The 25,038-nt window shown below is 48.8% G+C and overlaps 1 protein-coding gene across 10 annotated transcripts in view; it reads right to left on the bottom strand.

The window, feature by feature from the left end:
- The window catches only part of asb3 (ankyrin repeat and SOCS box containing 3), a 123,249-nt gene that overhangs the window by 83,685 nt on the left and 14,526 nt on the right, over positions 1 to 25,038 (bottom strand). For 7 of the 10 annotated variants that reach the window (XM_038810176.1, XM_038810186.1, XM_038810167.1 and 4 more), the window contains 3 exons: positions 21,354 to 21,558; positions 12,018 to 12,176; positions 8,724 to 8,836 (listed from right to left, as the gene is read on the bottom strand). In XM_038810176.1, coding sequence (XP_038666104.1) covers positions 8,724 to 8,836; positions 12,018 to 12,176; positions 21,354 to 21,549 — 468 coding nt within the window. In that variant the 5' untranslated portion in view covers positions 21,550 to 21,558. Of the gene's footprint in view, positions 1 to 8,723; positions 8,837 to 12,017; positions 12,177 to 21,353; positions 21,559 to 21,757; positions 21,932 to 25,038 lie in introns of all 10 variants that reach the window. The other 3 variants (XM_038810197.1, XM_038810206.1, XM_038810243.1) reach the window with 3 other exon arrangements.

Genomic DNA, 25,038 nt, shown 5'->3' with positions numbered 1-25,038 from the left:
TCGCCTGTGGGTCACACATGAGGAACAGGACTTCTACTTTGAAACACCAGACGAAGTATGGATCTTTATTAAAGAAATGAAGCTGGAGGCGAATTAAAAGACACTTAAGCCTCGGAGAAGTACTGTGGCAGTGATTTGTGGTGCTGGATTGTAAAGATTTAAGTAGCTTTATGTGAAATAATGGGCTGTGTGGATGGTTAAAGGTTGATCTGTCTTGCAGGGATCTTGTTGCGGGGGTGGGGGGGGACGGCTTTGAATTTAGTTGAATTTTGAATTTTTGGGTGACTATTTTTTCTAAAGTGACTGTTTCTTCACTTTTATTTTCTGTTGTTTGTTAACTGGGAATGTGATTTTTAAAAATGTTTATTCATGTGGGGGAGAGGAGAGTAAAACGGGGACAGCCTGTTTGGTGCCAGGTGCGGGAGATCTCGAGTCAGCATGGATCAGTTGACTCTCGGAAGCGCAGTGGGGGGTGGACAGGTGTTAAGCTGGAGCTTGACTTGGGGGATTGTTTTTTTAGCGTTGTTGCTAAAGGGTGGGGGTGGGGGGGGGTGCTTTGCTGACAGGGGAGGAACAAATGGGAGGTTGGGAACGGCAACAGCCCGAGTGGGGACTCGAGTTCGCGCATTTGAGGGAACTGAAGGCAGACATGGCAATGCTACAACAGACAAACCTAAAGGTTACAGACCAGACGAGATTCAGGAAGGGGTGGGTTAGCCAAGTGTTCCACTCAGGACTGGACTCAAACACCAAGGGGGTGGCGATCTTGATCAGCAAACGAGTGGCATTCGAGGCAGGGAGAAGGTGGTAGACAAGGGGGGTAGGTACATAATGGTGGGTGGGAAGCTGGACGGGGTGCGAGTGGTACTTGTGAACATATATGCTCCGAATTGGGATGACGTGGAATTTATGAGGCAGGTGTTAGGTAAGATCCCAGACTTAAGAGTCACATAACCTGATTATGGGAGGGGACTTCAAAACAGTCATTGATCCAGAATTGGACCGGTCAAAATCCAGGACAGGGAGGAGGCCGGCTGCGACAAAGGAATTGAAGGGGTTTATGGAACAGAGGGGGGGGGGGGCGTAGACCCAGGGAGGCTTGCACGTCCGAGGACGAAGGAGTTTTCCTTTTCTTCACATGTCGACAAGGTATATTCTCGCATTGACTTTTTGTTCTGAGCAGGGCGCTAATACCGAAGGTGGTGGACACTGGTATTCGGCAATTGCAGTGTCGGATCATACCCCGCACTGGGTGGATCTACGGGTTAGTGTGGAGAGAGGGCAATACCGCAGTGGAGACTGGATATGGGGTTGCTAGCGTACGAGGCGGTCTGTGGGCAGGTTAACAAGTCCATCCAGAACTACCTGGAAACAAATGATACGGGGGGAGGGGGAACGTCTCTGCAGCGACGGTCTGGAAGCTTTGAAGGCGGTGGTCAGAGGGAATTAATCTCAATACGGGCCCACAGAGAAAGGTGGAACGGGCTGAGAGGGATTGATTAGTGGCGGAGATACCCCAGGTGGACAGGAGATATTCGGAGGCCCCGGACGCGGGGCTACTGAGGGAGCGGCGGAGGTTCAAGTGGAGTTTGGGCTGTTGACCACAGGGAAAGCGGTGGAACAATTGAGGAAGGCAAGGGGGGCGATCTAGGAGTGCAGGGAAAAGGCAAGCAGAATGTTGGCACACCAGCTCAGGAAAAGAAAGGCGGCCAGGGAGATAGGTAAAGCAAAGAGTAGAGACGGTAATACTGTCCTGGACCCAGGGGGGTTTGAACGAGGTGTTTATGGACTTTTATAGTAAATTATATGAGTTGGAACCCCGGCTGGGGGATGAGGCAATTTCTGGAGGTTGAGGTGCCCGAGGGTGGAGGAGAACCTGGTGGAGTGGCTGGGAGCCCGAATTTGAGATTGAGGAAATAATCAAGGGGCTGGAGGGCGTGCAGTCGGGCATGCCGCAGGGCCTGACGGCTATCCGGTGGAATTCTATAAGACGTTTTCAGAGATATTAAGCCCATTCTGGCGAGGACATTTAATGAAGCAAGAGAGAAGGGAGTCCTCCCACCAACAATGTCGCAAGCCTCAATTTCATTTATCTTGAAACGGGAGAAGGATCTGGAGCAATGCAGGTCATACAGGCCGATTTCTCTACTGAATGTGGATGCCAAACTGCTGGCTTAAGATACTGGCCACAAGGACAGAGGACTGTGTCCCGGGGGGATAGGGGAAGACCAGACAGGATTTGTTAAGGGCAGGCAACTCAAGGCCAATGTTCAAAGGCGTCTAAATGTTATTATGATGCCCTCAGAAGGAGGGAGGTGGAGGTGGTGATAGCGAGAAGGCTTTTGATTGAGTGGAGTGGAATTACCTGTGGAGGCGCTGGGAAGGTTTGGGTTTGTTAAGGGTTTTGTTGACTGGGTGCGGTTTGCTCTATCAGGCACCAGTAGCGAGTGTGCGTACGAACCGGCTGAGGTCGGGGTATTTTGAACTACACCGAGGGACGAGGCAAGGGTGCCCCCTCTCCCCGTTACTGTTTGCTCTCGCCATAGGGCCATTGGACATGGCGTTAAGAGCCTCTAGGAACTGGAAAGGGCTGGTTCGGGCGGGGTGGGGGGGGTCTCGCTCTGTGCAGATGACCTGCTCTTGCACATTTTGGACCCGTTAGAGGGGATAGGGGAAGTAATGCGAATCTTGGGGGAATTTGGCAATTTTTCGGGGTGTAAATTGAACATGGAGAAAAGCAAGATGTTCGCAATCCAGGGAAGAGGGCAGGAGAAGAGACTGGGAGTGCTGCTGCTTAGAATGGTAGGGAAGAGCTTTCGATACCTGGGAATCCAGGTGGCCCGGAAATGGGACGCGCTGCACAAGTTAAATCTATCCCGGTTGGTGGAACAAATGGAAGGGAACTTTAAGAGATGGGACATGCTCCCGCTATCACTGGCGGAGAGGAGACCGTGAAAAATGACGGTCCTCCCCAGATTTCTGTTTGTCTTTCAGTGCCTCCCCATCTTCAGCCCCAAGGCCTTTTGCAGGCGGAGAGAATAAGATTATTTCGGGCTTTGTGGTGGCGAGTAAACCCCGCGAGTGAAGGAAGTGTTGCTGGAGCACAGTCGGGGGAGGGTGGGTTTGGCGCTGCCGAACTTCTGCAATTACTACTGGGCGGCTAATATAGCCATGATCAGGAAGTGGGTAGTGGGGGAGCGGTCGGTATGGGAGCGGATGGAGGCAGGGTCATGTAAAGACACCAGTCTGGGAACATTGGCAGAGGTGCCGTTACCATACTCGCTGGCCCGATACTCCACAAGTCCGGTGGTTGTGGCAGTCTGAGGATCTGGGGGCAGTGGAGGAGATATGAGAGTGGAGGGATCATCGATTTGGACCCTGATTTATAACAACCACAGGTGTGTACCGGGTAGGCTAGATGTTGGGTTTCAGAGTTGGCAGAGGGTAGGAATTAGAAGGATGGGGGATCTATTTATAGATGGGAGCTTACCCAGCTTGAAAGCTTTGGAGGATAAATTTAAATTGCCGGCAGGGAATGGTTTTAGGTATTTGCAGGTGGGCGACTTCCTGAGAAAACAGGTGCCACCTTTCCGCTGCTGCCGCCACGGGGGATATGGGATAGAGTAGTTTCCAGTACCTGGGTGGGAGAGGGGAAGGTATTGGATATTTACCAGGAGCTTTCGGAGGCAGAGGAAACTCCGGTGGAAGAGCTTAAGGGCAAGTGGGAGGACGAGCTAGGAGGAGAGATAGAGGTGGGTCTATGGGCAGATGCCCTAAGCAGGGTTAATACCTCCTCGTTGTGCGCCAGGCTTAGCCTGATACAATTTAAGGTAGTCCACCGGTCACACATGACAGTGGCTAGGATGAGCAGGTTTTTCGGGGTAGAGGATAGATGTGCGAGGTGCACGGGAAGCCCAGAAAATCATGTCCACATGTTTTGGGCATGCCCGAAGCTCAGAGAGTTTTGGCAGGGTTTTGTTAAGGCAATGTCCATGGTGCTAAAAACACGGGTGGTGTCGAGTCAGGAGGTAGCAATCTTTGGAGTGTCAGAAGATCCTGGAGTTCAGGGGGCGAAAGAGGCCGGCGTCCTTGCCTTTGCCTCCCTGGTAGCCCGGAGACGGACCTTATTTTTTTTCTAAATGTTTTTTATTGAGTTTTCATGATTTATATTGAACAAATAGGGCAGCACAGTAGCATGGTGGTTAGCAAAAATGCTTCACAGCTCCAGGGTCCCAGGTTCGGTTCCCGGCTGGGTCACTGTCTGTGCGGAGTCTGCACATCCTCCCCGTGTGTGCGTGGGTTTCCTCCGGGTACTCCGGTTTCCTCCCACAGTCCAAAAATGTGCAGGTTAGGTGGATTGGCCATGATAAATTGCCCGTAGTGTCCTAAAAAAAAGTAAGGTTAAGGGGGGAGGGGGGGGGTTGTTGGGTTACGGGTATAGGGTGGCTACGTGGGTTTGAGTAGGGCGATCATTGCTCGGCACAACATCGAGGGCCGAAGGGCCTGTTCTGTGCTGTACTGTTCTATGTTCTAAATTACAAATTATTAGAGAGAGAAAAAAAAACACGCAAAAATTAACATATATATTTACAGGTAAGCATCTTCGTAATAACAACTGTGGCCGCCCCCCCTTTAGCCGGCATACATATTTTACATTCCCCAATATGGCCGAGGCACATGTTTATAGGCATTTATTTACGGTTTGGTTTTGGGCCTTAGCTAGCCATCAAACCCCCATAACGAACCCGTAGCACCCCCCCCCCCCCCCCCCCCCCCCCCCCCCCACCGGCCACCTTCCCCCGATTCCCATCCATTTTCCCCTGATTCTTGGCCACCCGACTATTCTTCCTCTTGTACGTTGGCCACAAACAGGTCCCGGAACAATTGCATGAATGGCTCCCACGTTCTGTAGAAGCCGTCGTCTGACCCTCGGATGGCGAATTTGATTTTCTCCATTTGGAGAGATTCCGAGAGGTCGGACAGCCAGTCTGCAGCTCTGGGCGGTGCTGCTGACCGCCAGCCAAACAGGATTCTACGGCGGGCGATCAGGGAGGCAAAGGCAAGGGCGTCCGCCCTCCTCCCCAGGAATAGATCTGGCTGGTCTGAAACCCCGAAGACCGCCACTATCGGGCATGGCTCCACCCTCCCCCCCACCACTTTGGACATAGCCTCGAAGAAGGCTGTCCAGTACTCCACAAGTCTGGGGCAAGACCAGAACATGTGGGCGTGGTTGGCCGGGCCTCTTTGGCACCGTTCACATCTGTCCTCCACCTCCGGGAAGAACCTGCTCATACGGTTTCTTGTTAAGTGGGCTCTATGTACCACTTTTAGTTGCGTCAGGCTGAGCCTTGCGCACGTGGAGGTGGAGTTGACCCTATGTAGTGCTTCGCTCCAGAGTCCCCACCCTATCTCAGTCCCCAGGTCGTCCTCCCACTTCCTTCTTGTTGCGTCCAGTACGGTGTCGTCCCTTTCTACCAGTCAGTCATACAAGTCGCTACAGTTCCCTTTCTCTAGGATACATGCGTCCAGTAGGTCTTCCAGTAGTGTCTGTCGTGGCGGTTGTGGGTACGTCCTGGTCTCCTTTCGTAGGAAGTTTTTGAGCTGGAGGTACCGTAGCTCGTTCCCCCCAGCTAGCTGAAATTTCTCTGTCAGTTCGTCCAGTGTTGCGAACCTGTCGTCCGTGTATAGGTCCCTGACTGTCAGTGTCCCCCCGTCCTGCCTCCACCTTTTGAAGGTGGTGTCAGTCAGTGCTGGTGTGAACCTATGGTTGTTGCAGATGGGAGCCTTGTCCGACATTTTGGTCAGGCCAAATTGCTGCCGCAGTTGGTTCCAGGATTGGAGGGTGGCTGTCACCACTGGGCTGCTGGAGTGTTTTTTGGGTGGGGATGGGAGTGCTGCCGTGGCGAGGGCCCGGAGGGAGGTCCCCATGCAGGAGGCCTCCTCCGCACGCACCCACTCGGCTTCTGGCTCCTGGATCCATCCCCTTACTCGCTCGGCTGTTGCCGCCCAGTGGTAGAATTGTAGATTCGGGAGAGCTAGCCCCCCCCTGGATTTTGTTTTTTGTAGGACCTTCTTTGGGATCCTAGCATTTTTACCGCCCCATACGAACGCCATGATAAGTTTGTCCAGCACTTTGAAAAAGGCCTTGGGGATGTAGATCGGAATGGATCTAAACAGGAAGAGGAACCTGGGCAGTACGTTCATTTTGATCGTCTGGACTCTCCCCGCGAGGGAGAGTGGGAGTGTGTTCCATCTCTGCAGGTCCTTTTTTTACTTCCTCCGTCAGGCTGGTGAGGTTCCATTTGTGGATCCCTTTCCAGTCATGGGCTATTTGGATCCCCAGGTAGCGGAATTTATGTCGGGCTTGTTTGAACAGCAGCCCCTTTAGTGCTGCTGCCCCCCCCCTCCCCCCTTGCTGGTGTACTGGGAAGATCTCGCTTTTGCTCATGTTGAGTTTGTAGCCCGAGAAGGCTCCAAACTCTTTCAGGAGCGCGATGATTCCGTCCATGCTGCTTTGTGGGTCCGAGATGTAGAGGAGCAGATCATCTGCATAGAGTGAGACTCTGTGCTCTCTGCCTCCCCTTCGGATCCCACTCCAATTTTTTGCTGCCCTGAGCGCGATTGCTAGCGGTTCGATTGCTAGTGCGAACAGCAGCAGGGACAGTGGGCATCCTTGTCTGGTGCCCCTGTGCAGATGGAAGTATTGGGAGTTGGTATTGTTGGTCCGTACACTCACCATGGGAGCGTTGTATAGGAGCTTTACCCAAGCGGTGAACCCTGTTCCAAGCCCGAACCGCTCCAGTACCTCTATGAGGTATTTCCATTCGACTCTGTCGAAGGCCTTTTCTGCGTCCAGGGAGACGATCACCTCTTGTGTTCTCTCCCCGGAGGGGGTCATTATCACGTTCAGCAGGCGCCTGATGTTCGCGGTAAGCTGTCTACCTTTGACGAAGCCCGTCTGGTCCTCGGTGACCACCTCAGGTACACAGTCTTCTAGCCTTTTGGCTAGGATTTTGGCCAGTATTTTGGCGTCTGCGTTCAGCAGAGATATGGGTCTGTATGACCCACATTCCGTTGGGTCATTGTCTTTCTTAGGTATCAGCGAGATTGAGGCCTGTGCTAACGTGGGTGGCAGTGTGCCCCTAGCTAGCGAGTCTGTGGAGACGGACCTTATTAATGTGGAGGGACTCAAAGCCTCCCGAGTGTAGAGACCTGGGCTAGTGACATGGCTGGGTTTCTCAGTCTTGAGAAAATAAAGTTTGCCTTAAGAGGGTCAATGTTAGGTTTCTCCCAGAGGTGGCAGCCGTTCGTCGACTTTCTCGGGGAAAATTAAAAATGTCAGGGCTGCGGGGGAGGGTGTTTATTTTACCATGTTGATGTCATTGTTTTTGCTACTGTTATAACAATGTTCAAATACCTTAATAAAATATTATTTAAAAAAAATAAAGATATAAATGGATATGTCCATTAAACATCCATATCAAAATGATAACAACAAATTAAAAGGTACGTCACTGAGGACTCCTTTAATCATTTTGACACTGAATGAAAATAGGTCAACAAAGTGGCAATTATTTGAGGAATCAGACAAAAGGACACAACTGGGCAATTTTGGATAGATGCCACTGTTGTAGCTGTATTGGAACTGCTAAGCTAGGGGCACAGTTAGTTCTGGAAAACTAATCTTCAAAATTACAGCTGGAACATTATTGGGACCCGACTGTTTCTTGGTGTCACACAGAGTGAAGGTTAAGGATCTCAGGAGGAGGTCTAGATGGATCACCCATCTGGCCCTTTTGGCTTAAGATGGTGCAAATATTTCTGCTCGCATGATGGTCTCTCCTGCTCCTCAGTGCCCACAAGGAAACCTTCTAAAAACAAATTACCTTTACAGTCTGCTTTTAGGTTAGCTGCTCGTTTACATCAGTGCTCTTGATGAGGCCAACATTGGGCACAAAACGTGACTCTCCAGCATCAAATTTAGTTAGGATCTGAACAATGTCATTGATCCTAACTTTTAAGTTTCAGAAAGGTTCTTGCCTGTCGGGTCAATGGCTGGCTAGAACCATTAGCTGGTTATTAAAATGGCCAACGGTGCAAAACTAGCAATAAAGAGATGAATCGTTCACTGCTTAGTACAAAAACAAATAGACAATGGCAGCCCGTACATGAGAACATCAACATCTCCAAGTTCACCTTTTAAGTTACACACCATCCAGACTTGGACATAGATCACAATTTCTTCATTGCTGGTAAAACACTCCTGGAACTCCATACCAGCATGGAGCGAGCATCACCACCTTCAGCATTTCTAGAAAAGCCAACATTAACATCTTCTCAAGGGAGATCTAAATGAGGGCAGCACGGTGGCCTAGTGGTTAGCACAAACCGCCTCACGGCGCTGAGGTCCCAGGTTCAATCCCGGCTGTGGGTCACTGTCCGTGTGGAGTTTGCACATTCTCCCCGTGTCTGCGTGGGTTTCGCCCCCACAACCCAAAAATGTGCAGAGCAGGTGGATTGGCCACTCTAAATTGCCCCTTAATAGAAAAAATAATTGGGTAATCTAAATTTATAAAAAAAAAGGGAGATCTAAATGGCAGCCATGCTAGCGACACATACATTGCAAGAATGTAAAACAAAATGAATACATTCATGTCAATGTTAACCGGACGACAAAACTTGTCCTCTTTCCCCATGGAGGCAGACAATGAATATCATAGTACCTGATAAGCAGCCTGATGCAGAACACTCCATAAACACGCAGAATGAGGTCCATTAATCCTTGCTCCGTGTCTTAGAAATATCCTTGCAACAGCGATGTGTCCTTTCTCAGTCGCTTCAAATGTGGAAAAATTGAAACAATCAAACTTTCTCTTCCAATATTGAAACATGGCAGAGTATCATTTAAAACTGTAGTTGTATTGATACATAGAAAATAAATACTGGTTGCATTATGTCAAGAATTAACAGGAAACTTGTCAAGTTGAAATATCAATCCAAGTATAAAATGAAAATGTTATATCCAGAAACCAATTGTAACTCACAATAGCTGCTTCTGATTTTGCGAGCTTATTGCTCTGTAAGAAACGGCAGGTTTGGCCACTTCAATTTTTAGAATAGATCTCCTACAACTCATCAGCTTCAAGAGTTCACATCACAGAAGTGCATTTGTATTGTTAACTGATTGGACTAGCACATTCTATTCATTCCCAGAAGCTTATGTTGTGCAGCCCTGGTAGCAAAAGGATCAAGGAGGGGCACGAGTGAACGCGAGAGAAAGAGAGAAATTGGTATCAAAATGTGCTCGACAGTTACGAATTATCAATAATGTTTTTGTGGGAGGAAGACAGCCCTGTTTTCTTAATCTTGTGCACGTTTGGGATCCCTAAACCTTGGCTCTGCCATCCAGCACCTAGGATCTATGGACTAGGGCAAACTGCGATGTATCCGTACTGAGAGAAAGTGTTTCTGTACTTGTGCAGATTTCTCAGTAGCTTGAATTTCAATATGGTGGAGGGATAAAATTCAATGTCAGACATTCAATTGATGAAAGAAAAATTTGAAACAAATTAACACTAAAATAGCAGTGTTGGGGCTTTAAACGACAAAGAGAAAGAGACCACATGCAATGCCATCCAACTCTGCCGTGAGCATTCAATAAATAGTGTTTAATTTGAGCCTGTTGAGGCTAGTTTTTCCGGTGCGCACAGATGCTTAAATAAAAATTAAATTTGGTCTATACACAAAAATTGTACTTGAAGACGACTCTTGTCACACCTGCGATTAGATTAATTGGTTTTCTGAGCCGTGGCTAGTTGTTTTAAAATAACATTCATAGCCATATATCCAGCCATTACAAAATCAAATGTTGTGCTGCTCTCACCTCCAAAGTGGTCAGTGGGGCTGAAGAAGTTCAAAGAAATTGAACTCCTTAAAACTTGATGAAAAATACAAATCATAACAGATATAGAATATAACAAATCATTTAAACCCATTTAAAGCAAAATGTATAATATTAAGTATTCAAAAACTGCAGTCAGAGTTGAAGGTCTACCATTAGTATTGTGAAAAAAAGCAGTTCATTATCTGTCTCACTGTTAAAATACATTTAATGGTTACCAAATAGTTATATTTACACAGTGGATATGAACTAAACTCACCACAGAAATTCAAATGTAATCATGCGGTTAAAAAAACTAGGGGCGGGATTCTCCCATTTTGCGACAGGGTGTCCACGCCGTCAGAAACGCCGTCATGAAGTGAACTGGCCGCTGGGAGCACCGATTCTGGCCCCTACGCAGGGCCAGCATGGCGCTGGAGTGGTTCACGCCGCTCCAGCCTTCCATTCCAGCACGAACTGTGCGCCGTGGAATCCGCGCATGCGCAGTGGCGCCAACACGTGCATGCATGGTGGCCTCCCCCGATGCAACATGGCAAGGGAGCTCAGGGGCCGGCACGTAGGAAAATAGGCCCGGGGAGCGAGAGGCGGACTCACCAATCGGTGGGCCCCGATCGCGGGCCAGGCCCCATTGGAGCCCCCCCCCCCCCCCCCCCCCCACCACCCACAAACAGGCCGCCCCTGACCCTGCGCGCAGAAATCCCGCCGGCTGTGACCAGGTGTGGACGGCGCTGGCTGGACTCAGCCTTTTTAGAGATGCCTCTCGGCCCATCCGGGCCGGAAAATCGGCGGCCCGGCTGCATAGAGCGGCATGCGACCAGCACCAAACGCACCTGCGCCGATTCTCCACAGTGCCGCTGTGGACCAGTTGCGGGGATTCTCCGGCCCTGCCCCGGGCTGGGAGAATCCCCGCCTCGAACTGTGGAGCTTCTTTAAAAAGTCAATTATTTTAAACTTAACATTTTCCACGTTTCCTTTGTCACTTTTTCCCCTTTTAATTGGACCTCTCTTTCCTTCTCTATTCCACTTTCTATACCAGAACCGACATTGAATTCATCCAAGACCAAGTCTAACCAACAGCAGCCACTGTTAGACCATAGGATCTGGGAACAGGAGTGTGCAATTCAGCCCCTGAAGCCTGCTCCACCATTCAATACGATCATGGTTAATCTCCTCTCCGCCTCAACTCCACTTTCCTGCCCGTTCTCCATAACCCTTCAATCCATTACTGATTAAAAATCGGTCTATCTGCTCCTTAAATTTACTCAATGACCCGGCATCCACCACTCTCTGGGATAGTGAATTCCACAGATTCACGGCCCTTTGAAAGAAGTAATTTTTCTTCATCCCGATTTAAAATCTGCCACCCCTCATCTCAAAACTCTGACCTCTCGTTCTAGATTGACTCCCCACCCCCAGAGGCAACATTCACTCTACCTCTACTTTGTCAATACCTTTTATCATCATATACATCTCAATTAGATCTCCTCTCATTCTTCTAAACTCAAGAGGATAGAGACCTAAATTGCTCAATCTCTCTTCAGAAGACAGACCCCTCATCTCTGGAATAAATCCAGTGAACCTCTAATCTATTAGATCGATAGGATTCCCATTGTCCACTTGGCTTGTTACATCTTAAAAAGACTCTAGCAAATTAGTCAAACACGATTTACCCTTTATAAAACCAAGCTGACTCTATTGGAAAGTCAAAACATAATCCACAAATCCTGTTATTACTTCCTTAATGATGGATTCTAACAATTTCCCAATGAAAGATGTTAAACTAACTGGTTTAGTTTCTTACTTTCTGCCTCTCTCCCTTTTTGAAGGAGGACATTAAATTAACATTTTTCCAATCCACTGGAACCTTTCCCGTCTCCAGGGAGTTTTGGAATATTACAACCAATGGATCCACCATCTCCGCAGCCACTTCCTTTAAGATCCTAGGATGTAGGCCATCAGGCCCTGGGGACTTGTCTGCCTTCAATCCCAGTTGTTTGTTTAGTACTTTTTCCCTATTGACGATGATTATTCAAAGTTCCTCCCTTTCTATTACTTTCAATTAGGTCCCCAACCACAGAAAACCATGGCCCAAAATCTAATGTTTCCAGTGCCTTACCTAAAAAAAGTGGTGTTATGTTTTCATTAGTTTTGGCATTTGCATCTGCCCCAGCCTTTAGCAGAATCTGAACAATTTTTACGTGGCCACATTTAGCAGCAAGATGTAGAGCCGTTTCACCTTCAAAAGTCTTTAATTCGATGTATGGAGTTGATGAAGCTGGGGGAATATAAAAAAAATAGCAATTTCCACTTAATTTAAGATGGTCTCTTCAATTGCTTACATAATTTGTTCTAGTATCTTATTCTCTCTTGCTCTCTTCCTTCATTGTTTCATTTTTATCCCTCTACTTCAATCTCAGCAAACCAGAGGCACTCATGCAATGTAGCCACTGCGCTCTGGAACAGATCAACACGTGCTCATGTTGGACTGTCATATCAGTGAGCAGGCAGGTAAGCAGATTGTTCAGAAAGTAATTCAGAGAAAGGAGAGATGGGACTACTTAGGGTGGGCGACACTCCTGGTAGACAGATAAACAATTAGGACAGTTTTGCACTTGGGGCTGTTCTGACCCGACCAGAGTTATTGCCAACACTCTGTCGATCCCTACCCAACTTGTCAATTTTTCCAATTCTTAGTTCTTCTCCTTCCCAATTCTAATTACAGCCAGTGTACAGCATAAGAGTCAAACACCAGATGAGAAAGCTGAAAAACATCTTGCACCTATATGCTAATTTCAATATAAACAAACATCCCAGCCTGCTTCACAACTAGGCATAAAGAAAATGGATATAGAGGGAAAGATTAAAAGGGTTGATGGAAAACTTGACAAGTTTTTATTTATTTGTTCACGAAATGCGTACATCACTGGCTAGATCAGCATGTATTGCCATCGCGAATTTGAAAAGGTGGTGGTGACCTTCTTGAACTGTTGCAGTCCGTGTGGTGTAGGTACAGCCACAGTGCTGTTAATAATAATAATCTTTATTGTCACAAGTAGGCTTACATTAACACTGCAATTAAGTTACTGTGAAAAGCCCCGAGTCACCACATTCCGGCGCCTGTTCAGGCATTCCAGTGCCTGTTCGGGTACATGGAGGGAAAATTCAGAATGTCCAGTTCACCGAACAGCACGTCTTTCAGGACTAATGGGAGGAAACCAGAGCACCCGGAAGAAACCAACGCAGACACAGGGAGAATGTGCAGACTCCACCCAAGCCAGAAATCGAACCTGGGACCTGAGCTGTGAAGGAACAGTGCTACCCACTGTGCTACCATGCCACCCACACATTAGGAAATTCCAATATTTTGATCCAGCGACAGTGAAGGAACAGAAATATGGTTCCAAATCACCCTGGTGTGTGGCTTGGAGGGGAACCTGCAGGTGGTTTGTACAGTTTGGCCAAGATAGTTCTGGTGACTAAGAACTAAGCCAGACGTGCTCCAGGCATGTGTGAGCTTACATTCTGTTGACTTGAAACAGTAAGAGGAGCTGAATCATAGGACTGACAGAGGTCAAGAAACAGTGATCGATTTGCAAGGATCAGTAAGGCTGTGATGAGGGAGTTATTAAGGAGACTGACAGCAACAATGCTGCTGTGATGGCGAGTGGACTAGTCATGAAAATTGGAAATTTCAGAGGGAATTTTGAGGCAGTTAGGGAAGCATTTGTTTTCTTTGTGGCCAGATGGCAAGAATGGTGGGAATGGAAGAGAATAGACCAATACAGGCAGTAGAGGATATAAGTGCATGATCACTTGATAGTCAGTGATCCAGATCTTGGGCACAGAGGACAAGGTCATGGGTGCCAACGTGTCTGATAATTTATATCAGGGGCAAATTGAAGGAAGGCATTACAGGAGAGACATCTAGGAAAGTACGACCAATATTGAAATTACTCAGTAGACACTCAGGAAAAATTGGGAAGAAATTGACATAGAGGTACTATAAACAAAAAGGCTTTTGAAAAAAAAAAGGGATGAGGTATAGAACTTAATGAAAAGGTGAAATGCTTAACAGGAGGAGGAGGAGGAGGAGATTATAGCTGGGATATGGGAGGGAGGCCAGGTCCTGATAATCAGGACCAAGCTGCCAGAACAACATTTTGGGAGAGGCTGGCGAGGGTGAATCCATAAATAGAACTTTCTCATAATTTGCTAAGTTTCCATGAGTTCCTGGATATCAATAGAACCACCCATCAAGCAGACAGAGCACAGAAACAAAGAGAGGAGGATGGGAAAGACAGTAAAGCAGAGACATAGCAACACAAAAGAAAAATGAGACAGTAAAGAGCATGTGTGCCCCATTGTGAACAACACCATGGTATAGCCACCAAGGGCAGCACAGTAGCTAGTACTGTTGCTTCACAGTGCCAGGGTCCCAGGTTCAATTCCAGGCTCGGTCACTGTCTGTGCGGAGTCTGTGCAGAGTCTGCGTGTTCTCCCAGTGTCTGCGTGGGTTTCCTCCGGGTGCTCCGGTTTCCTCCCACAAGTCCCGAAAGACGTGCTGTTAGGTGAATTGGACATTCTGAATTCTACCTCTTTGTGCCCGAGGCACCAGAGTGTGGTGACTAGGGGCTTTTCACAGTAACTTTATTGCAGTGTTAATGTAAGCCTACTTGTGACAATAAAGATTATTAATAATTTATTAAGTGATTTGCAATTACACTTCAATTTAAAATTTTTACAAAAGTGGTTTGCAGCTACTTCTATTTGGTCGAGAAAAAAGTCTGTGTTTTCCTAATTTTATTTCAATGTAAAGTGACAACCTTCTGTCTTCTGACAAAAGGCTTTCGGGATTACAAAAGGTATTACAGTCGCCGGTGGCGGCGATGACGTAGGAAGCAGCACATTTGGGAGCTCCCGTTTTAAACAGACTTTTCGGCTCTTTTTAGAGCCCAAAACGGAAAGTTTTCGACATCTCCCGGTGGGAGCAGGTGTGCTGATCGACTTTCCCCGCAGTCCATGACTCGAACTCGGAGTGGAAAGGGGGAAAAAACGGCAGCAGCTCCCCAGAAAAAACGGGGGAAGGAATCCAAGATGGCGGCCAGCGGAGCTCTAGAGGAGTGGAAGCAGTGGGCCCAGGAGCAACAAGCTGCTCTCCTGCGCTGTTTTGCAGACTTCAAGGCTGAGGTACTGAGCTCTCTGCAGGAAACGAACAGAAGGCTCTCGGAGATTCAGACGACCCAGGGTGCTGCCATCAAGGAGTTGCAGACGCAGGCCACTGAACGAGAAGAGGGTGCCGGGATCCTCGTGAGTAAGGTGGAGGGACACGAGGCACTCCACAAGAAGTGGCAGAAACGCTTCGAAGAGCTTGATCACCGCATGAGGCGGAAAAACCTGCGGATCATGGGCCCTGCGGAGGGGCTGGAGGGGTCAGACCTGACAACCTACGTGGCTACGATGCTGAACCCGCTAGTGGGGGCCGGGTCTTTCCATCTGCCCTTGGAGCTGGAGGGAGCACACAGAGTACTGGCCAGGAGGCCTAAGGAGAATGAACCCCCGCGTGCGGTGCTGGTGAGGTTCCACCAGTTCAGTGATCGGGAGTGTGTGCTGCGCTGGGCCAAGAAGGTGAAGAGCAGCAATTGGGAGAATGGGGTAGTACGGATCTACCAGGATTGGAGTGCGGAGGTGGCTAAGCGGCGGTCCGGATTTAATCGGACGAAAGAGGTGCTTTACAGGAAAAAGATAAAGTTCGGAATGCTGCAGCCCGCGCGCCTGTGGGTAACTTATTCGGACCGGCATTATTATTTTGATTCCCCGGAGGCGGCGTGGGCCTTTGTGCGGATGGAGAAACTGGACTTGAACTAGGGGTTGGGGGTTGCGGGGTCGGTTGTAATACTTTATTGCTGGATTCTGCTGTTGCTGTGTTCTCTTTTTTTTGTACTTTTGCAATTTTGATATGGTTATTTATGGGGGTGTTCTGTTATTTTTTTTGCGGTGGGGCATTGTTTGAGTTTTGTATCTTGCAGGGAGGGTTGGGGGGATTTGTTGTATTCTATGTCGGGTTGGGGGTATGGAGTGGGGCTGGTATTTGGGAGTTGCGTCAGAAGGGTGTGGTGGGGCAGTGCGAAAGCGCGGGCTTTCCTCTGGTTTCCCGCGCTGCGGGGCTGGGGGGTGGACACGATGACGGGGGGAGGCGGGGACTTAACTGGTTCTTCCCCGTGCTGGAGCGGTGCCTGGAGGAGGGATAGATTGGGAGATGATCCCACTTTGGGAGGGGTCGGGTTATTGGCGGGAGTTTCCGGGGTCAGCAGAAGTTAGCTGACCCACGGAAGTACAATGGAGGACGGTTCGCGGCTAGGAGGGTTCCTATCCTGGGGGGGGAAGGGGGAATACCGGGTTGCTGCTGGTAGGGTCAGGAAGGAGCTGGTGGGGGCTGGGGGGACAGAGGTGAGGTGTTGTCGCTGTGGGGACTGGGTCGGGCAGGGGGTGCTGGCCTGGGGCGGGCAGTCGACGGGCTATGGCTAGTCGACGAGGGAGGGGGGCGGGACGCCCTCTGATTCGGTTGGTCACCTGGAATACGAGAGGATTGAATGGGCCGGTGAAGCGGTCGAGGGTACTTGCTCATCTGAAGGGGTTAAAGGCAGATGTGGCAATGCTTCAGGAGACCCACCTGAAGGTGGCGGACCAGGTCCGTCTGAGGAAGGGATGGGTGGGGCAGGTTTTCCACTCTGGGTTAGATGTGAAGAACCGGGGAGTGGCGATTCTGGTGGGGAAAAATGTGTCGTTTGAGGCATTTGAGGTGGTGGCAGATAAGGGGGGTAGGTATGTTATGGTTAGGGGCAGGATACAAGGAGAGAAGGTGGTACTTGCTAGTGTGTATGCCCCAAATTGGGACGATGCGGGCTTTATGAGGCGTATGTTGGGACGGGTTTCGGATCTGGAGGCGGGAGGTCTGATCATGGGGGAGGACTTCAATATGGTGTTGGATCCTTCACTGGATCGGTCCAGCTCTAGGACGGGTGGGAGGCCGGCGGCGGCCAAGGTACTGAGAGGGTTTATGGACCAGATGGGTGGGGTGGATCCATGGAGGTTTGTGAGGCCGAGGGCACGCGAGTACTCTTTCTTCTCCCACGTACATAGTTTCTACTCTCGGATAGACTTCTTCGTGGTGAGTAGGGGACTGATTCAGAGAGTGGACGAGGCCGAGTATTCGGCCATTGCAATCTCCGACCACGCTCCGCATTGGATAGAGTTGGAGATGGGGGAGGTGCGGGACCAGCGCCCGTTGTGGCGGTTAGATGTGGGGTTGTTGGCGGAGGAGGAGGTATGTAGGAGGGTCCGGGCAAGTATTGAGGGGTACCTCGAGGTGAATGATACGGGGGAGGTTCAGGTGGGGGTGGTCTGGGAAGCCCTGAAGGCAGTGATTCGTGGGGAGCTGATATCCATCCGGGCACACAGGGAGAGGAGCGAGAGGAGTGAGAGGGATAGACTAGTGGGAAAGATGCTGGAGGTAGACAGGATGTACGCAGAGGCACCAGAGGAGGGACTGTTGGGGGAGAGGCGCAGCCTGCAGGATAAATTTGATTTGCTGACCACTAGAAAGGCGGAGGCACAGTGGAGGAAGGCACAAGGGGCAGTGTATGAACATGGTGAAAAGGCGAGTAGGATGCTGGCTCATCAGCTCCGCAAGCGGGATGCGGCTAAGGAAATTGCTGGAGTGAGAGACAAGAGTGGGAATGTGGTGCGGAAGGGGGTAGAGGTGAATGAGGTCTTCAAGGACTTTTACGGGGAACTGTACCGGTCGGAGCCAACGGGGGAGGAGGGGAATGGAGAGGTTCCTCGACGGGCTTTCTTTCCCGAAGGTGCAGGAGGAGAAGGTGGAGGGGCTGGGTGCGCCGATTGAGCTGGAGGAGCTAGTTAAGGGGATCGGGCAGATGCAGTCAGGGAAGGCACCAGGGCCGGATGGGTTCCCGGTGGAATTTTATAAGAAGTTTGTGGACCTCCTAGTGGGCCCCTTGCTGGTGCGGACACTTAATGAAGCGTGGGAAGGGGGGACTTTGCCCCCGACAATGTCGCGGGCGCTGATCTCGTTAATTTTAAAGAGGGACAAGGACCCCCAGCAGTGTGGTTCATACAGGCCCATATCTCTCCTCAACGTAGATGCCAAGGTGCTGGCAAAAATCCTGGCCACCAGGATAGAGGACTGTGTGCCAGGGGTTGTGCACGAGGACCAGACAAGTTTTGTGAAGGGAAGGCAGCTGAACACGAATGTGCGGAGATTGTTGAATGTCATCATGATGCCGGCGATTGAGGGGGAGACAGAGATAGTGGTGGCACTGGATGCGGAGAAGGCCTTCGATAGAGTGGAGTGGGGATACTTATGGGAGGTGTTGGGGAGGTTTGGATTTGGTGAAGGGTTCATTAGATGGGTACGGCTGCTATATGAGGCCCCAATGGCGTGCGTGGCCACGAATGGAAGGAGGTCGGAGTACTTCCGGCTTTACCGAGGAACCAGGCAGGGATGCCCCCTGTCCCCCTTGTTGTTTGCACTGGCAATCGAGCAGCTGGCGATGGCGTTGAGGGATTCAGAGAGGTGGAGAGGTTTGGTGCGAGGTGGGGAGGAACATAGGGTGTCGTATGCCGATGACCTATTACTGTATGTGGCGGACCCGGTGGGAGGGATGCCGGGGGTGATGGAGCTGCTAGCTGAGTTTGGGACCTTTTCAGGTTATAAACTAAATTTAGGCAAGAGTGAGGTGTTTGTGGTGCACCCTGGAGACCAGGAGGAAGGAATTGGTAGGCTCCCGCTTAGGCGGGCAGGGGAGAGCTTTAGATACCTGGGGGTGCAGGTGGCCAGGGACTGGGGGACTCTTCACAAGCATAATTTCACCAGACTTGTAGATCAGATGGAGGAGGAGTTCAAGAGGTGGGACATGCTGCCATTGTCGTTGGCGGGGAGGGTGCAATCCATCAAAATGACGGTGCTTCCGAGGTTCTTGTTCCTCTTTCAGTGCCTGCCCATCTTTATCCCCAGGGCCTTCTTTAGGAGAGTGACTAGCAGTATTTTGAGCTTTTTGTGGGCACATGGGACTCCGAGAGTGAAGAGGGTGTTCCTGGAGCGAGGGAGGGATAGAGGCGGGCTGGCGCTGCCCAATCTTCCGGTGTACTATTGGGCGGCCAATGTGTCAATGGTGCGTAAATGGGTGATGGAGGGGGGAGGGGCGGCGTGGAAAAGAATGGAGATGGCGTCATGTAGAGGTACGAGCCTGGGTGCCATGGTAACGGCGCCGTTGCCGCTCTCCCCTAAGAGGTTTACCACGAGCCCGGTGGTGGCGGCGACCCTAAGAATCTGGGGACAGTGGAGACGGCATAGGGGGGAAAACAGGGGGCTCGATGGAGGCTCCATTGGGTGGCAATCATCGGTTCATCCCAGGGAACAGGGATGGGGGATTTAGGGGGTAGCAAAGGGTGGGCATCAGTAAATTGAGGGACCTGTTTATTGGCGGGAGGTTTGCGGGCCTGGGGGAACTGGAAGATAAATTTGGGCTTCCCCAAGGGAACATGTTCAGATACTTGCAGGTAAAGGCGTTTGCTAGGCGACAGGTAGAGGGATTCCCTTTGCTGCCCTCGCGGGGGACGATGGACAGAGTGCTTTCGGGGGTGTGGGTCGGAGAGGGGAAGGTGTCTGACATCTATAAAAGGTAATGCAGGAGGTGGAGGAGTCGTCAGTGGAGGAGCTGAAGGCTAAATGGGAGGAGGAACTCGGGGAGCATATAGTGGACGGAACTTGGGCGGATGCCTTGGAGAGAGTCAACTCTTCCTCCTCATGTGCGAGGCTTAGTCTCATCCAATTTAAGGTGCTGCACCGGGCCCACATGTCCGGGACTAGGATGAGTAGGTTCTTTGGGGGTGAGGACAGGTGCACCAGATGTTCGGGGAGTCCAGCGAACCACGCCCATATGTTCTGGGCATGCCCAGCACTGGAAGAATTCTGGAAGGGGGTGGCGGGGACGTCGTCGAGGGTGGTTGGATCCAGGGTCAAACCAGGGTGGGATCTCGCGATTTTTGGAGTTGCGGTAGAGCCGGGAGTGCAGGAGGCGAAAGAGGCCGGTGTCCTGGCCTTTGCGTCCCTAGTAGCCCGACGAAGGATCTTGCTACAGTGGAAGGATGCGAGGCCCCCCAAGTGTGGAGACCTGGATCAGTGACATGGCGGGATTTATAAAATTGGAAAGGGTCAAATTTGCCCTGAGAGGATCAATACAAGGGTTCTCTGAACGATGGCAGCCTTTTCTGGACTTCCTGGCTCAAAGATAGGTATCTTGGTCAATAGCAGCAGCGACCCGGGGGGGTGGGGGGGGGGGGGGGTTCCTTATTGTAGTTTCTATTATGTAACTTAATATTGTGTTAATTTGCGTTGTTGTTAAAATGCTATGTTGTTCATGGAGGTGGGGCAAATGTTAATGATTCCTAATATTATTGTTATTTTTGGTATTTTATTATGGTTCGTTGTTGTTGTATAAATTCAAATTTTTCAATAAAAATTATTTTTTTTTTTTAAATGGTATTACAGTCTGCACATAGTGCAAGCCGACCTAGATTTTGGATTTTCGCGTTTAGTGTGCTTGCTTAATTTGTACTAATATGTGAACAAAAAAGAAGCCATGTTGACAATGCAAACCTTTTTGAAAGAAGCTAACTTAATACAGTACTTTGAAGTAGTCACCGACTTGCAACAGATATTTGTATCAGGAGGGATCCACTTAACCTACAATTGATGGATAAATAATAATCAAATCTGTACTTTTCCATTAACACCTCTATTTAAGGATTAAAACTTCTGTCACAAAAGTCTGGGAAAGAGAAAGCCTGAACTCCATAGGATCCTTTTGCATCAGGAACACACCGGCCTTGACTGAGTAAGCCTTGGTTTTAACAATGGGTTCCCTGAAAGTCTGAAGCTTAGGGGCGAGGTTGGAAGCATACCCACTGACTTAAGTTTAAGGCGATGTGTACAATTAGCCAGAACCAATTAGATTAACCCGTACATTACTGACCAATTCAGTATTTCCAGCAAAGTTGGCCAAGGTGGGGTGACATATTTTTAGGTATAAAAAGGGGTCACAGGAACCTTCTTGGTGTGCACACCAAGTGAAGGGAAACCATTTTGATCAGTGTGAAAAGAAGTGAAAATTCCTGTCAGTCTTTACCTGATGATTACATCTCTGTCAAGCTCAAATAGTTTAAAAGGTTAATTTGAGATCCAGTAATTCTCAGCCTGCAACTGAATTAAATAAAGTCTGAATTTATTAAATCCTCCTTTTCAATCTTTCACTAGGATGACACAAACAGAGAATGACTGCAACTATTATGTATAAGCAGTTACTTAGGCTCAGAGATTGTGACAAGAGTCGGTTTTATTTCAACAATAACAGTGTATAGTAATTTACGGTACCTGCATGTATTAAAAGCCTCAAACATCTCACAGATTTGTGAGTTGCCGCTTCATGGATTGGACACCAACCACGGTTGTCTGCAATGTCAAGACTGTGACCTTTTTGAATCAAGGTTTTCAAAAGTTCTACATTTCCTTTTCTTGCAGCAAATCCAACAGCTGAGCAGGTATTAGAGTATGCTTCACTGAAGTCCATTTTCCAGAGCTGAGTTAATAAAGCAAGACATTAATCTGAAGTCAGAAAGTGTGAGACATCACCCCGTTCCTGCACATTCGCCTTAAAAGTCATCACCCAATTATTCAACGCTGACATTACAAAGCTAAGGATTATGACAGAATAAACATGCTAGGATTAGACATTTTACTAAAAGTATCTTTGAAGGAGCAAAAATTGCTAGACTTACAAGACTAGTATATCACCGGAATTTCAGATAACATAATGATGGGTATTTTTGCACTATAGAGAACAGCCAGCATTTGAATGGCAGATTGTTCCCTTCCAACTTTGGATCCTGTCTGAAAAGAACATCATGGACTAGATTTTCCAGGCGAAAATAACTTCATCACTCACCATTAGTCTGAGTAAAGAGTGAATCAAACAACAACTTACGATTACTGTACAAGTGCAATTAGGGTACTTAAGTGATTGATGGCTATCAAATGCATCAGGAAAAGTTAGGACTTGTCCATTCAAGTATATAGAACATAGAACAGTACAGCACAGAACAGGCCCTTCGGCCCTCGATGTTGTGCCGTGCAATGATCACCCTACTCAAACCCACGTATCCACCCCATACCCGCAACCCAACAATCTCCCCATTAACCTTACACTAAGGGCAATTTAGCATGGCCAATCCACCTAACCCGCACATCTTTGGACTGTGGGAGGAAACCGGAGCACCCGGAGGAAACCCACGCACACACGGGGAGGACATGCAGACTCCGCACAGACAGTGACCCAGCCGGGAATCGAACCTGGGACCCTGGAGCTGTGAAGCATTTATGCTAACCACCATGCTACCGTGCAGCCCTTATGTGAATATGTGAATTTTTTATGACAGAATAAGTCATGATTACTGCCGAACAAATTCTCTGGCACTGAAAACTCACCTTTACAATTGTGGAATCATATTTTTCCACAGTTAATTATTTTGGAAGATTTTTTTAAATGTTTTTTTTTTAAACTTTCTCATCCTTTTATCTCTTCCATACCATGCTTTCTCCCTCTCTCTACTTCACTTCCTATACACAATTTAATTTAATATTTAAATTTACACTTCCGGTTCAGGTGCTGCATGTATCAGTCAGGATTCTTCACATTTATTGGCTAAGGAGACACACAGTTTCTTGTCATAAAACCACAGAATCCGTACAGTACAGGACACCGTTCGGCCCATTGAGTCTGCACCTACCCTCCAAAAGAGCACCCGCCCTAGACCCACTCCCCGCCCTGTCCCCACCTAACCTTTGGACATATAGGGACAATTTAACATGGCAAATCCACCTAACCTGCACATCTTTGGACTGTGGGAGGAAACCAGAGTACCCGGGCGAATCCCACGGAAGACACGGGGAGAATGTGCAAACTCAGTGAACCTTCTCTGAACTACCTCCAATGAAATAATATCTTTCCCTAAATAAGGGGTCGAAAACTGCTCACGGTATTCCAGATATGGTTTCACCAGTAGTTTGTACAGTTGCAGCAAGACTTCATTACTCTTAAATCCAGCCCCTTTAAATAAGGATAAACAGTAGAGGTCCAAGAGATTTGGGAGCCTAGGTATACAGATCATTGCATTGTCAAGAAGGCGAAGGAAATATTGGCCTTTATATTTATAGGGCAGCATGGTAGGAAGTGGTGAGCATTGTTGCTTCACAGCACCAGGGACACAGGTTTGATTCCCAGATTGGGTCACTGTCTATGTGGAGTCTGCCATTCTGAATTCTCCCTCAGTGTACCCGAACAGGTGCCTTTGTGTGGCGGCTAGGGGATTTTCACAGTGACTTCATTGCAGTGTTAATGTAAGCCTACTTGTGACACTAATAAAGATATTATTAGTTACAAAGTAGAGGAGGTAAAAGGCATACTTCAGGTATATAGAGTCCTGGTTCAACCACACATGTAGTACTGCAAGCAGTTCTGGGCATCACACGTTAGGAAGGAGATACAGGCAGTGCAGCATAGGTTTACCAAATTGGCACCTGGACTCAAAGGGTTGAATTGTATGGGTAAATTCCGTCAACAAGGGCTGCATTCCCCGGAATTAAGAATTGGCTTGATTGAAGCTCTTGCGACTCTACGGGGACGAGATAAGTAAGGGTTATGGTGTTCGGGCCGGAAAGTGTAGCTGAGTCCACAAAAGATCAGCCATGATCTAATTGAATGGCGGAGCAGGCTCGAGGGGCCAGATGGCCTACTCCTGCTCCTAGTTCTTATGAAACTATTTCTGCCGGTTGGTGTAGGATGAGAGCATAGTCTCGACAGACACAGAGTGGTGGAACTATTGAACTCTCTTCCACAAATGGCAAGTCAATATAGATCAACGGTTAATTTTAAAACTGAAATTCTTAAACCATTTTCGTGAGTGCTGCTTGGCTGGATGACAGTTGCGCTTTGGAGTTGGGTGAAAACAGGGAGTTCAAGGATTGGTAAAATCACAATTGGGAGCTGAGCCGAGGAAGCAGCCCTCCAGAACAAAAACAGCAAGGTGAGACGGCAGCAGAGCTCGAAGTGACATCAGTATTCAGAGATGATGTGTGGTAGCGGAGGCAGCTGATTGTCAGGTGGGTATTTCTTTCCTTCCATAACTCTTTCAGGGACATTAGTTTTGGAGGAGCTAGTGTTTAAAGTGGAGGAAGATTCCTTGTGTAACCAGTTCTCCAAATTTAAGAGTACTCAAAATTTAAGGGAGAAACTAAGAGCTCAGTTCAAGGGTATGGCAGGAGAACGCAGCCCTGTGGAATGATCCTCCTGCAGTATATGGGAAATCAGGGACATTTCCAGTGTCTCTGTTGCAGTTTCCAGTTCCAGAATGACTGCATTGCGTGACTGGAACTGCGGATAGACTCACTACGGAGCATCCATGATGCTGAGGACATTGTACGTAGCACGTTTAGCGAGCTGATCACACCACAAGAAATGGTTGCACAGGCAGAAGCATTGGGTGATCACCAGGAAGAGTAGTAGGTGTAGGCAGGTAGTGCAGGGGTTCCCTGTAGTCATCTCCCTCTCAAACAGATATTATGTGTTGGATACCTTTGGGAGGGGGGGATGGCCTCTCTGGGGAAAGCAGCAACAGACATGTTTGAGGCACCATTTTTGGCTATGCTGCACAGCAGGGGAGAAAGAGTGGGAGAGCTTTAGTGATAGGGAACTCGATTGTAAGGGAAGCCGAGCTGCTGCATGAGATTCTGAAGGAGGAGGGCGAGCAGCCAGTGGTCATGGTACACATTGGTAAAAGGGACGAGGTCCTGCGACAGGAACTTAGGGAGCTAAGTAGCAGATTAAAGGTTGTAATCTCTGTATTACTTCTGGTGCCATGCGCTACTGGGTATAGGAATAGGAAGATAGGTCAGATGAATGCGTGGCTAAAGGGATGGTGTAGGAGGGAGGGCTTATAGATTTTTGGATCATTGGGATAGTTTCTGGGGTAGCCGGACAGGTTGCATCTGATCCGGAACGGGT

Source organism: Scyliorhinus canicula, chromosome 1 (genome assembly GCF_902713615.1).
Source record: "Scyliorhinus canicula chromosome 1, sScyCan1.1, whole genome shotgun sequence".
NCBI lineage: Eukaryota > Metazoa > Chordata > Chondrichthyes > Carcharhiniformes > Scyliorhinidae > Scyliorhinus > Scyliorhinus canicula.
The sequence above is the reverse complement of the archived record's forward strand: the minus strand, read 5'-3'. Positions and strand labels throughout refer to the sequence as shown.